This window comes from Diplotaxodon limnothrissa, linkage group LG17 (assembly GCF_057381915.1).
Source record: "Diplotaxodon limnothrissa isolate DT_005_m linkage group LG17, D_limnothrissa_male_GT1.1, whole genome shotgun sequence".
NCBI lineage: Eukaryota > Metazoa > Chordata > Actinopteri > Cichliformes > Cichlidae > Diplotaxodon > Diplotaxodon limnothrissa.
The window spans coordinates 9,808,485-9,823,131 of record NC_140612.1 but is presented as its reverse complement, the minus strand read 5'-3'; the positions used below and the strand labels follow the sequence as shown (position 1 = coordinate 9,823,131).

Below are 14,647 nucleotides of genomic sequence, written 5' to 3'. Positions count from 1 at the left end.
AATACCTCATAAAAGAAAAGCCAGTTGTCCCTTTATGCTAGAACGGTGCTATTATGCACAGACTTAATACAGATCAACACTACTTAGCACCCTTAAGGGAAATTATTAAAATCACACTTTAATAGCATTATGGTATTATTTTCTAAATCACTTCACTCTTCTCCTCCGCAGTGATTTAAAGAAAAGAAAAGCACATGGTAAGTGAATGTATTATATCTGACATGTAGCTTTGTGCTTGAATAAACAGAAAAAAAAACCCCATTTGGTGAAGATAGAGACTCTGTAATTCCTTTGTGCTTTTTTAAATTTAAGTTTTAAAAATATGGCAAATGATTTTAGCTAGTATCTGCAAATTTCTGCTATGTTTTGTTTTGTCATTTTTCTTTGCACAACGATGAAACACAGTTTGTAATTCTGTGTTGGCCACACTGACATGTGTACCTATATGTGCACATGAGTGACTTACAATAAAGAAACAAAAAAAACTAAAAATACCGCAAACTGAATACAATGTTGATGTGTCTTGATGTTTTGCTTCCACAGAAGATATTACACAACATATTCATCATACGCTAATACACCACAGGAAGAAAGTCGTGCTCCTAAAGGAACAAATGTCAACCAGGAATCAGTCATGGAGCAAGAAAATGAGAAATGGTTTTGTTAAATGATTTTCATGTGTTGAATGAAAAAACAAGTGTAACAGCAGTTCTTTCTGTGTGTTCTGCTCAAAATATATCAGAAAGGGCATGTGGTGGAAAAATCTGCGTAACCACACAGGTGTAGCTACCTGCTGTAGCAGCTGCTTGTGAACATGGGAGAGACCTCTTCTCTTTTTTAAAGTTTAAACCCAGGCAGGAGGCATGTTGGTGATGAAGTGCTAATGAAGACACCGCTCTGTGAATCTTTTCCTGATCTGCCTGTTTGCTTTAAATTCTCTTTGTGCTATTTATGATTATGAGAATTACATTTTAATTTTGTGCAGCATGTGTGTAAAAATGAGCCTACTGCAGATAGGTGGTTTCCAGCATCAATTTGCATTTGAGAGTAAATAATTAGTTCTTGTGTAATTCTATGGTAATAATTATGCAAGAAATATCTTCTCAGTGACAACATGTTGTATTCTATTTATTCCATGTCAATAGTGAATCTAGTTCTAATAAAACTGAATTAAAGTTCTTTAACAAAACTGATATTCATGCTGTTGGTTATCAATGCAAAACACCTTTACTCAGTACCATATTCACTCAAACTGGAAGCCAAAATGATTACCTCTCATTTGTTAATACACATCATTCCTTCTTTCTACCAAATACCAATGATTGGAAAATTACTCATTATTAGAACATCTCTTATTTCTGTTAAAGATTTTTGTTTCCAGCAGAGATGCAATTACCTGAAATGTAAAGCTGAACGTCATCAGTATGCAGACTGACTTTAACAATGAGGGAAGCTATATTTGATGTTAAACCCACAATTACAGTGAGTTAGAAGAAATTCATTGCTGCAGTTCAATATTATGGTGTTCACATATTTTTAATCACCAGTATCGCAGAAGAACACACAGAGAAGAGAGCTCAGATTAATTAAACACCCTACAACGTGCCTTTACATGAGACAGCCCATATGGAAAAGAAATAGTAAAAACTTATATGATTTACTCATGAAAGTGGCCACTTTCTCATTACTTTCATATATTTTTTTAGTAAGTATCCAAAACATACAAGTTTCATTATATAATTATTCAAGGGATCTTATATCTGTTTTCACCCTTTATGCTTTTCATACAAGTTTCACACAAGACAGATACAAACTTTATAAGATTTATATATATCTTTTCCATATGGGAGCTGCAGCTTTGCACGGCGCTCCTCCCAAAAACATTGGTTGCCATGGACTTTTTCATAGTGCAAGTTTCACTTGGCTGAAGTCTTTGAAATCACAAATGGCTCTGGTATTATGTTCAGCGTACTGTGAACAGTGCTGGTTATCAGTAAGGAAACTGTAACTCTCTGTAGGGAATAGTTGGCATTGAATAGTAAAACATGAGCCATGACTCTGGCAAAAGGCATTTTGTCGAGACATCTAGATCTTCGCAGCTTGTGTAACAAACACCAAATTGAGATGTATAATTTCCTTGCAAAAAGCACGCACATAATAAAAAAACCCACCACATTAACATTCATTTCTCAAAGCACTCAAAACATGAAGGGAAATTTTTTTCTGTGTGTCCTCAAACCTGTTGAGGCTTTCTCAACCTAGGCTAACTTCATGCCGTGATGGTGACCGTGAAACCATATTTTGTCACAGTATAACATTTCATCAGATTATGTCTCATGAGGTTAAAGAGACATTTAGTAGTCAGGGGAACCCTGAGTTCCAGTGCAGGGCTGCAAACAGGAAATTACTCAGGAATCATTCAAGTAATCATTACATTTGTGAGCTCCTGTAGATTCTTCTCCGTTTATAGGCGTTGCTCAGCTGACCTGTGCTGCTTCTGTGGCTTTGACATTTACTGCTCTTTGTGAATTTAACAAGCAGTTTTCCACGATGTATGGAAGCAGTTGTTACACGAGCCACCGTGGCAGTTTTCCAACCCTTTGTCAGTATAAAGCTAAAACTTGGCAATTGTTGCTAAAGACCATCTTCACTTTCAATTCTGCTCAACTGCAACCAAAGTCTTTCTAGAAACAAATCCTGCCACGTGGCAACCTTCTTAAAAAGCATCCCAGAACCTATTTAGGAACTTCTTTTATTTTCGCGTATGGATGTACTTAACATTTGAGTTTATTCTGTTAGTAAAGTAAAAGTGGTGTCAATGATTACAACAACTTTTCATCTAACTTCCACATCAGAAAGAACTACATTTTGGGTGTGGAAAAGTATGCCTCTCTCTTCTATATTGTTCATTAAAGTATGCCTTTGTGTCTTACTTTGTGCCAAACTGTGCCATTTCCTGTATTAGGTGCAGTGTAATTAAACTGTGGATGAATACCTGGAGAAAGTACCAGACTGAAAAACATATTTCCATAATGCTGTGAAACTTCCAACAGATGTCTGAACAATGGCCTTCATCATAGTAGGGCAGTGGTTCTATAGCTTCTTCTGCTATGTCCCTTCCATTGTGCAATTTACAAATAATTACATTTCATCCTTACAGGTTGTATTTATCAAGTTTATTTCTTTATTTATTACAAAAAGTCAACAGCTTTGATCACTTATTTTGCAGAAAATACTTGAACTCTACTCTAACTCAAATCCTTCAGTGATGAGAATTTTAAATGCATTATTCTAAGTTTCTTCTTTTGATTCACAGCATTTCTCCAGTATGCACATAGTTATGGTTAATTTCTTGTCAACATGTTCTTATGTTCTTGTTTTAGACATTATGCTTGACAAAAATGTAAAGAAATGTGATTATTATTTAAACATGAGTTGGTTAAGGGATGCTGGGATGACATGTTAACACCTAGCAGTGAGCATAAGAACCTGACGTTAAAGAAAAATTAACTGTTATTGATTAACATAATAATTCATTATTATTATTGTTATCACCATCATACAGATATAACACGATAAATTATGAAAAAATGCAATTACGCACTAACTGAAATCAGTGTGAATTTTTTCTATATATTTTTATTTTAGCATGTGCATAACATCACTAATATAACCACTATTATATTGTCTAGGGTACACTGTATGTTATACTGAATAGATGATGATGACTACCTTAAACTCTAATATTACTTGATTAAAAGCAGCATTTCCTTCAACATCATCTGCACCATTTTCACTTATACTTCTTTCAACAAAGCAATGTCTCATTTTAATATGACTCACTTCACCAGATAGGTGGCTGCTTATTTGTGTAACCATAAAAAGTGAGGTTGGAAAACTGCAAAGTGCTCCTATAAACCATTACATTCACAGTAAAACTACAGTGTTTTGTACACTACTGCTCATGAAAGTGTTTTATATTGTAAAGAAATACTGTTATTTTCTGCAGAAGAAGCAGTGGCCTTCAGATTTGTAGAAACAGAGAAAATAAAATGTCTGTCTGAAAAAAGTTTTCCATTTTTCACATAATGTGTGTTTTAAAAATGTTAGCTAAACTGCAATAAAATGTTGGGGTTTACCATTTACCATTTCATGTTTTTACTCTGGTCATTCACCCTCCCTGCAGGAGACCTATGCCCACCAAATGTCAGGGCTCTGTGTGCGGGCAGGTGGAGAATGTGGATCCAAGTGCAGAACTCAAACACTAACTTGAAACTCAAAACCACAGCTTTATTGCTGGCACCAATAAAACAGAAACCAGACATGAACAGACTAACTGGACCACACAGGCAGGATCTGAGGGTACGACGCAACACCGAGCATGGGAAAACACAGGGCTTATATACACAGGGTAGTAACGGGGGAATCGGCAACAGGAGGGAGACACAGCTGGGAGAGATCAGGGCTAACGAGACAGGGGGAACAAAGCCGCACACACTAACATAAGACAAAGACTTTCACAATAAAACAGGAAACATGAATTACAACTCAGAGACACGGACTCAACACAGAGAGACAGAAAATGACACATGGAACTGAACTATACATGAAACCACAATTCCTAAAACATGGATAACAGAAATATGAAACTCTAATAATAATCATCACGACCACAACAAGAGAACAAGAAAACAATCCATGATGCAAAATTAAACCAAAACATCATAAACTCAAAATACTGGGTCCAACGGACCCAGAACCGTGACACCAAAAGAGCAAGCACCTAACTTTGAGACGCCCTAGGGAAATCAGAGATTGAATATATGTATCCTACCAAGCAGCTTTCATGCATAATATTGTCGCTGATTTGAATGCAGCTGTCATTAATTCACCTCTAGGTTCCTTACAGTGTAAAGCCAACTTTATATAAAGATGAGCGTAGCTGTTGTGATGTCAGAAGTTGCTTTGTGGGCTACTGTTTTGGAGTGAAGAGAAAAAACATTTCCAGCATCAGGCTGTAAACATGTTTATTTCTGTTCTAAAGTTGTGCATTTTAACATGGGCGTGAATTAGCATTGACTTGCTTTTAAACTGAAGTGGCCATTCAAGGATCTGCAGTTTTTGTTATCTGGTCAATGGATTCATTTTTAACCACTGGAGATCACCGCTTGGTGAGAAGCCAGAGGCAGAAACAACCCAACCCTTCTGTGTTGTAATGTCATTTTATGGAGGCCGATTTTTGGGAAGTTGCAACACAGGATCCTTAACACCGACCTGTAATATTGTATTCCTCAGGACAATATCACAGCTAAAATATCAAGATGTTCACATCATTTGTTCATAATTGCTCTTTTGCCTAAGAACATCTAAAGTTTCCTCACAGTATTCTAGCCCATATCCATTTTCACACTGACTTCCTTTTTTGTAATACACGAGGAGGAACCATAGGCCTTTATTCAAGTGTGACAAAGATCTTTTTCAGCCCAGCATGTAGCCTACATAATGTCAGCTCTGGGATTAAGATATCTAGGAAGAAATCAGCTTCACTTTTTGTTTTGTTTACATTCCTGACTTTAGTTTCAGGTGCATTTCTTTTCTTTGCTTAAGCAGCCCCTCCCAAGTTCAGGTCATTTACCGCGCTCTCATGTATTGTTTCTTGAAGAAAAAGAAACCACTAAATGAATAACGATGTGTAAACATTCAGTTACTTCGACAGAAAAGAAAAAAAACAACTGAACAAATGAATCAATCATGCTTGGGTTAATGAGCAGTAAGGCTTAATAGGTCAGTAACATTATGTCGCAAACTACGGCTCCAAATATTAGGTACGACAATGCTGTGTTAACATGTGACATATGACTTATGTGGATGAATTAATATTTTTTCTCTTGTGATTTAATAAACACGACTGAACTGAGAGATCCTAAAACTAATCTTTTGTTTTCTGTAGTTTAAAAAACAGAAGACTTGCCACAATGTCATACAATAAATGAATTCTTATCAATGACTTTGAACAACAAAAAGACTGTTTGATATTGCAAATAATAAACACAAAATAATAGATACTACAAATAGACAGCAAGGAAAATGCCTGGATCGAGGTTATGGCTGCTGATAGACTGAATAAGAGGAAAAAAGAGAGAGGAAGTGAGAGAGGGTGATGACCTTCCTGTCATCCTCATTTCAGGTAAACTCTCATCCATTTATCCATCCCGCCCTCCATCCCTCCCTCATGCTGTGTTCCCAGGGCAGCTTATGCTGCCTGGGGCTGTTGGAGGGACAGCCTGTCCTCTATTTGAGGAATACTGATTGGTTCTCAGGCATACTGAGTTAAAGCTCAAAAGAATCCAGCACACCTTTTGCATTTGACTCCCTTGTATAGTAAAGTAATTTTAATCCCGCTCTCATTGTCAAAGATGGGATTGTTGGGAGCCATATGCTTTTCTTTAGCTTTGGTAAGTCTAACTCGGCTAAATATAACTTTTTATGTTAAAATCTATAAAACTGAAACAGTTGTATGATTTTTCATTGTTTTTATTTACAGATACTTCACATTGCAGAAGGTAAGAAAATGGAGACATTTGCGTGACTATGCAGGTCAAAAGAGCTATGTATTAGCATAATTTGGTCATTTTTAAACTTATGACCATGATAATGACTAGACTATAATAGAATAGAAAATATCATTAAAGCTCAAGATGTCACACTGGCTTCTGTTCAGTGTGACATATATGTGGCTGTATTATTTGTTGCTGTGCAACCTTTAATGTCAAAGTTTATTGCAGTGCATTTCCATTTCTTTCAGGATGCAACATCGTGTCAGCAAGTTCATCAAGTGCCTCATCAATTTTGGTAAAATGGAAGGAATATCCTGGAACAACAAACTATGTTTTGGACCTTCGGGAGAAAAACTCTCCACAGTCTGCACCAATTATAACGTCCATATCCGGATCCCAGACTGAGAGGAACATCTTTGGTCTAAAACCAGGAACTGAGTATAATGTGACTGTCAAAGCTTTTGTCTTCTTCAGTGTGGCGTGTGTTAATTCCACTCTGGCTTCCACAGGTAAGTCCAACATTTTTACAACAACACTGATTGATCATGATTGAGAATACTGTCATTTTTTATGTTGACTTCCTTTAGCAGTTTATGTGAAATAGTCTCGCCTGCTCTTTCCCACCAGTCCCTGACACATCACAGATAGTTGAAGGGCAAGCACTATCAAGTACTTCAATCAAAGTAACATGGACAACAGTGCCTTCAGCACAGAAATACTATCTAGAGGTGTACTCTCAGACCACTGGAACCGTGATGAACTTTACATACACCAACACCACAGCTGTGGTAAGAAACCTGCAGCATTCCTCCAACTATGACTGCTATGTCTACACAGTTAACCAGGCAGGCCTGGGAAGCAGAAGCAAAGTGAAGATCATCACAACCTGTAAGTGACCAACTTCAATTAGAATGTAGAAGTGTTTTAGGGTGGATGGGTATTTTATAGTCGCTCTCTGAAAAACAGGTAACTCTTGCAAATGTTTGGTAAATTTAAAAAAGAGAACGTTCAAAGAAATCTCATGACTTTTTCAGGGGGACAGGAGCAGATATTCCAAAATAAATGCATAGAAAGTGAAAAATTACATTAAAGCTATGCATTTATAAATGGTAGCTTGACCCTTTTTAATCAAAGGTCTCTAAGAATTAGAAACTTGTGTAGAAAAAGTATTTCACTGATTTGTGTCAACTATTTAAGAGTATTCATATCTGAATAAATCCCACTCTCTTTCAGTGGTGCAGCCTCCAGTCGGTATTACTGCAACACAGACTAACCAGGTTACGGCAAGAATAACGTGGGAGCCTGTGAATAGGGTCCTTTTATACCATGTCAGGATTCGCAACCTAGATGATCCCAGCAGTCAACCCTCTTCATACAATGTCTCAGACACCAAGCTGGATGTTCAAGGCATCCTCCCATGCTCCACCTATCTGATATCAGTGTTCTCATACAGCATGTTCTTGGTGCCGAGCGAGCCCACGGACTACACATACACCACCAACAGTGAGTCTGCAGAGCCACACAATATCAATAACTTGGTGATTAGGATCTAGGTCAGCCATTCTCTCTGAAGCGTCCCTTTCAGACACTTAGAATATGATCCTCAAGGACAATTCAGATGTTCTGAAAACCTATTTGTTAGGTTAGGTGGAGGCTGATGGGAAAAGAGACATGTGAGAAGATTATTTGGGTTTTATAGCACTCTACTATTAGATATGAGGTTTCCCTTCAAATACAGATTAGAGGCAATGTAGCATCAAACATCAGTGAAATGATATAATTTTCTGAAATAAAATTATATTAATGCGTTGCTTGCAGAGCTGACACCTGTTTCATCAGTATCAGTGGACTACAGCTGTACCACTAACTCTGTCACCGTGTCTTGGCCGGCTGCTTCGGGGGCCACGTCCTACAGGGCCGTGGCAGTTGGCAGTAATGGCACACAGCTGGAATGCACCAGCCAAAGCACCAACTGTCCAATTAAAGAACTGAGCTGTGGCCAGGAATACAAGGTGTATGTAATGCCCATGTCAGACAAATGCAAGAACTTCATCCACAACACCTCAGCTTCTTTTAATACTGGTGAGACCGAATAAACACACACACACAAAGAAAATAAAGCAATGGGGTTCCCTTTAAAGTCTGTTTTTATCAGGGTTTTTATGAAGTGTGTAAGCAGCATACCCAACCAGCTGAGCCTTTGTTCACAGCGGGATTGTTTCCTTCTTCAGCTGTAAAAGCTGAAATAATCCATTTTGTTTTAAATAAGGAAGAATCTGAGAGCTCATATTCCAAATACACGTATAGGTTTGGTATTGAAAAATCTGGCATTTTACTTTTAAGTTTTAAAATAAAGAAGCCAATCTGAAGAGGGACTAAAAAGAATGAAGAAGAAATATAAAGGAGTTTGTTTTAACAAAGAAATGTAAAGCAGTGATTCTCTATTGATGTCCCACAATTAGGTATAATTGTCCACAAATCAAGCATAAGGGGCATAAGGTGGTCTAGTAAGTGGTCACGTATTTCAAGCTTCTACCTTGTAAGGGAACTTCTATAAATGTCAGACTTTCAGAAAGCTGCTCTTGAACTACTGGAGACAATATACAACTCTTTTCATAAGATCAGCAGAAGGCCTCATCCTGTTACACAAGCATGTGTAAAATGTTTTTAATGCTCCTTTAGATTAGACGTTGAAACACTGAACATCTTTATCGGGAGAGACGATTCATAACTAGCAGTATTTTTACCTATTGCATGATTTCTATTGGTAAATATTTGGCCCTCCAGCAATAGTCAACTGGATGTCAGGACTTTATTGTCTATTTTGGGCAGGCAGTTAATCTTTTCATCTCACATATCCCTCCATTCAGTCGGGGATCTCGGAGCTGAGAGTGCGTGTTCAGCCCCACCCAATGGGTCACATTGTGCTTGGCTAAGTTGTCGTGACTTGGATGCTGCTGAATATAATTTCATGACAAGCAGCTCTAACATGTCAACCACCCACGTATTTAATTCGGGACAATGAATCCTTAAGTCAATCGAGTGATAAAACACCTTTTTAAAAAGAGCAAATCCCTGGAAAGGGCAAAGAAAAACTCTATTTTTTATAATAACAATAACAAGCTCCACCAATCAGCTACAAATTAATTTTAAGACAAGGATTGATGTCAAATTTAAGAAGAGGGCTTTTTCCAAGTATATTACACCCACTTGTTTTTACCTCAGGATAGCGATTACTGGTGTCACATTGGTCTTGCGCCTAATGGGAATACTTGTTTACAAGTTTTTCATTCCAAGTTCACACACTTGTTTTAGTGATCACTAGGCGTCTCCTTTGAAAACTGGGTCTCCTTTTGAGATTTGCTGTCTATATCATATTGTGTTGTGTTCAGCCAGTTAAGAATGAGCCTGTGTTTAAGTGAAACCTGAAACATTATACAGTGAAAAGCAACACTGGAGCGCAATCTTTAGTATCAGGGCGTTTTAACCTGAACAGAGATTTGAGAAGTTCACCTTTGATGAGGATATTTAATCCAACCAGTTTTGTTTGTTTGTTTTTAGCTCTCCTGCTATCCATCCATAGATAGCTCTACCATCCATCCTTTATATACAGCATATACGTCATGTCTGTGATGTGCTATTTTTTAAATGACTCTATGTCTTCCCATCAAGCCCCTTGTCCTCCAGCCAACCCGATGTTGTTGCGGGACTGCGACACTGATGTCATCATTTTTTCATGGAATCAGACAAACGAAGTAAACCACTACTTAGCCAGGGCAGTCGACTCCAAGGTATTATATTTTAGATTTACAATTGCTTATTTTTGTCAAATAATAATTGCACAACCTTTTTTCCGCCAATAAAAACATCTTGCTGAGAACTGAATGAGAAGATTAATTTATTAAGCTTTAGAAAATCTGGTAGGCAGATTTCATGCAGAACTAGATAGTCTGTATGAACATTTCCAGCCAGTTTCTTAAACTAGCTCCTTAATCTTTGCTTGTTTAACACTGTTTTTCTCATCTCTTCAAATTCCCAAGACTTTATCTACCTAAGTAGAAAACAGAATCATAGAAGTTGGATTTCAAAAAGAAAGTTTATGAGAGTCTTGGCATACACATGATCTTAAAGTGGTCAGATCAACAGAAACCTAAAAATTTTCCCTCAAATGTTGACCTTTGTGATAAACTAGAACATGTAAATTAGCACTGGCTAAATATTAAATATTCTTCTTTGCACCCAGGGAATGGTCAGGCAATGCATGACTCAAGGAAACAATTGTTATTTCACAAATACATTCTGTGGACGGTACTACTCCTTCACAGTTCAATCTGTGTCTGGGAGTTGCTCAAGTGGCTTCAGCTCTCCTGTTGGCGTTCGCACAGGTATGATTTCAATAAATCTGCAACATAATTTTGGGTAACTAATGTCCCATTTTCTAGTGAATGATTTGACAAATTTATCTCACTGGGGCTAACTATTTAAATAGTCTTTTATCTGCAAATGATTACATTGTTAACATTCCAAATTGTAACAGTTTTTGAACAGGAAATTTAACGTATTCCTGGTTCTGAGAGAAACTGAAGTGCGTTCTCATATCAGCTCTCTGTGATGAATGTGATGAATCCAATTTACAATTCAATATCAGTTGTGTTCAGCTTCTCGTTTATATAAATGCAAACATTTTAGTACATTTATGCAATTCTTTATTTCCACTCTTTCCAGCACCCTGCATTCCGCAGAATCTGGAAACAGTAGCCGACTGCAGCGTTGACAGTTTGCTCAGCAAGTGGGACAATGCTGAGGGGGCACTGTACTACACCGTGGCAGCTGTGGGCAACTACAGAAACAGCAGCTACAACTGCAGCTCAGTGTCCAACAGCTGTGTTATGAAGGGCGTCAAGTGTGGAGACCATCTGACCATCACCATCAGATCTTTTGACAATGACTGTCCCAGTCCAACAGTGCTGGGGCCACCGGCTGAGACAAGTGAGGAACACATGTTAGAGCAGGGGTGGGCAATCTCAGTACACGAGGGCCGGTGTTCCTGCAGGTTTTAGATCTCACCTTGGGTCAACACACCTGAATCACATGATTAGTTCGTTACCAGGCCTCTGGAGAACTTCAGGACATGTTGAGGAGCTAATTTAGCCATTTAAATCAGCTGTGTTGGTTCGAGGACACATCTAAAACCTGCAGGGACACCGGCCCTTGTGGACTGAGATTGCCCACCCCTGTGTTAGCGCCTCAGACATCTGCATTTGCATTCACTCCATTAATCCAAAAGAGCACAGACCCATTTTTACTGCCAGGAAAACTATAGTAGAGCCGATGTTAAAACTTTAACATGACTTTCCTCAGTGTGTAAAGGGGCAGTGACACAGGTTCTTATGGGTTAATTGGTTTATACAAATCTTAATGATAACTAAGATTTTATCAGTAAAACATATTTAGTATGCCAACCAAACCAATCTCAGTGTTATATTTACATATTTGCATATTTCGATTAATTAAATGTTTATTTTTAATAGCATTGGATTAATTGAGCCAATATTTTATATGCAACAGGATAATCTGTATTGTATCTACATTACTCTAAGTTGCATTACTGCAAATTCAGCTGTTTACATATTAAAGTATGATAATAATAATAAAAAAAAAAGATGGCTCACAATTTACTTACTAAAGAATCAGTGTGTAGTATTTAGTGGTATCTTGCGTTGAGGTTGCAGATTGCAGCTAACTGAATACCTGAACCTTACCAAGCATGTAAGAGAACCTATGGTGGTAGTAATGTTTACACAGGTGGTTCAATCTAGGCTCAGTGTTTGGTTATAGTAAAACATGGCAGCACAACATGATGCAGTCTATGGTGGATGACCCATTCCTACACAGCTATGCAAGATTCATTCTAAGCTTGACAAATGATTAACTGCAAGTGAAAACATTATGAATATATTATATTACATGTCTTTGTTACATTTTACCAGTGGATATATATAGAATATAGCCAATAAACAAGCAAGTACTAATTCTATTTCCAAAGAACAATGTTTTTTAATGTCTTGCTGCATAATTTAATTGATTATCTTAAAAGTTTTGGACTGTTGGTTTGTTAAAAAAAAACCTGTAAAAGACATGACCTGAAACTGTAGGAAATTTTGACTAGAATTTTCAAGCCTTTTATAAAGTTGAAGAGTAATTAAAAGAAATCTGTAGATGTATTTGCAATAAAAAAAACTAAAAACTAAAAATAGATCGTTTACTTAATTCTAGTACTGTGAAAGTGTTCCAGGTTGGTATTATTATTAACTTGCTTGCTTTCTACCTCAGCCCCATGCACTCCCCAGAACATCTCAGCAGAGAGAAATTGTGCAAAAGACTCCATCTCTGTGAAGTGGGAGATGAGCAACGCAGCACTTTTCTATGTTGCAATGGCAAAGGACAGCAATGGGGTCATTCATAGCTGCAACTCCTTGGATATGTTGTGTATGATCAGTGGCTTGAAGTGCAGCACCAGCTACAAAGTCTATGTTATTGCCTCCAACTTCATGTGCAACAGCTCTGAGAGTGACATGTTTACCATAGAGACAGGTAACCTCTAGTGAAGATGCTCATTTAGTTACTTTATGTAAAAGTTGCCAAGATGTGCATCTTTTTTCTGAGTGAGCATTAATGACTAAAATGTCACAGTCATATTTGCACATTTCTTTTATTTTATTAAAAGTTAAATACAGTTTTGTTTCTTTCTGATTGATAATGGCCCACTTGTGTCATTTCAGTTCCCTGCCCACCAAATAACCTCACTGCCACCCTGGACTGTGCAGCCAATGAGGCTCTGATTTCGTGGCATGGAAGTGTGAGTTCCTACACTGCTACCATTATAGATTCAAGTCAGCGACTTTTAAGCTGCAGTTCCACTGCAACCAACTGCAAAATACCTAACCTGAAATGTGGCGAGCTCTACACTGTGACTGTCAGCCAGCATGACGGCAACTGCTCCAGCATGCCCTCTACGCACATCTACATGGAGTCTGGTAGGAAAATTTTCAAAATACATTAAAAACTGACCACATGTCAATTTGTCAGATCTAGCGTAGTGCTGATAGTCTGAAAAGGCCTAAAATGCTTTTTGTACACAGAAAAAACAGTTTTGATTTATTGTAACAAAAAGGTGTGTTCCCTCGGACTTTCCTGAGACCACAAGAGTCATTTTGCTCCACCAGCACCTGACCAGTAATCACTAACCAGGGGCTACATCCATTTATGAAGTCTAGAGCTTAGCAGTTTGGAGTCAACTGATTTTGACACTAGACAGAGAACTGACCGAGAAACTGAGGGAGACTACACACTTGTACAGTAGACTGTCAATCGCATGGTAGACCTGCCAAATTTAGCTTCTTAACTCTAATGAATGACATTAATTAAAGTGATCAACATGTTATATTCACTAATGCTACAACACTGAGCCCTATACTAGCAATACTAGGAAAGTATTTACAGAGGTCATAGATCTTGAAGAGTCATCCCCTGCTGGCCACTAGAAAGAATGTAGGTTACAGGCGCTTTAGCGTTGGCTTAGTTTTCACACCCAGATACAAATGATCTCTTTTCTACTAAGACAGACAGTGAGGCTCTAATATAATGGATCTTTGCCTTTCCATTTCCCTAAACATACTTTCGATATTAAGTTTGATAGAAGTATTCGTTTTGAATATAAAATTAAATGAAAGTTATTGATTCACCAATTCATTTCTTAGCTGCCTGCCTTCACCCAACCTTCTTATTTTTCGTTCAGTTCCTTGTGGGCCAGCCAGCGCAAGTGCCAGGGTGGACTGTGCATCAGGCAATGTGACAATAAGCTGGAACGCATCCCAAAATGCAGAACGTTATATCGTCAAAATCTCAAACGGCACCATGCCGTTGACGTATAACACCACACAGACAAATCTGGCAGTCCACACACTGGAGTGTGGCCAGGAGTACACAGTGAATTTGATGTCCTTCAATGGCAGCTGCGTCAGTCGTCCTTCAGAGTTATATTTCAGGGAAGGTAAGAGAAGTTAACCCTATAAAGTTTTTTTATTTCA

The 14,647-nt window shown here is 37.8% G+C and overlaps 1 protein-coding gene across 1 annotated transcript in view; it reads left to right on the top strand.

Moving 5' to 3' along the window:
• The window catches only part of fndc7b (fibronectin type III domain containing 7b), a 41,813-nt gene that overhangs the window by 756 nt on the left and 26,410 nt on the right, over positions 1 to 14,647 (top strand). Inside the window, exons 2-12 of the mRNA XM_085376622.1 lie at positions 4,029 to 4,032; positions 6,776 to 7,066; positions 7,185 to 7,445; positions 7,791 to 8,060; positions 8,376 to 8,639; positions 10,230 to 10,348; positions 10,801 to 10,942; positions 11,283 to 11,546; positions 12,891 to 13,151; positions 13,340 to 13,594; positions 14,356 to 14,610. Of these exons, the coding sequence (XP_085232748.1) occupies positions 4,029 to 4,032; positions 6,776 to 7,066; positions 7,185 to 7,445; positions 7,791 to 8,060; positions 8,376 to 8,639; positions 10,230 to 10,348; positions 10,801 to 10,942; positions 11,283 to 11,546; positions 12,891 to 13,151; positions 13,340 to 13,594; positions 14,356 to 14,610 (2,386 nt within the window). The remainder of the gene's footprint in view (positions 1 to 4,028; positions 4,033 to 6,775; positions 7,067 to 7,184; positions 7,446 to 7,790; positions 8,061 to 8,375; positions 8,640 to 10,229; positions 10,349 to 10,800; positions 10,943 to 11,282; positions 11,547 to 12,890; positions 13,152 to 13,339; positions 13,595 to 14,355; positions 14,611 to 14,647) is intronic.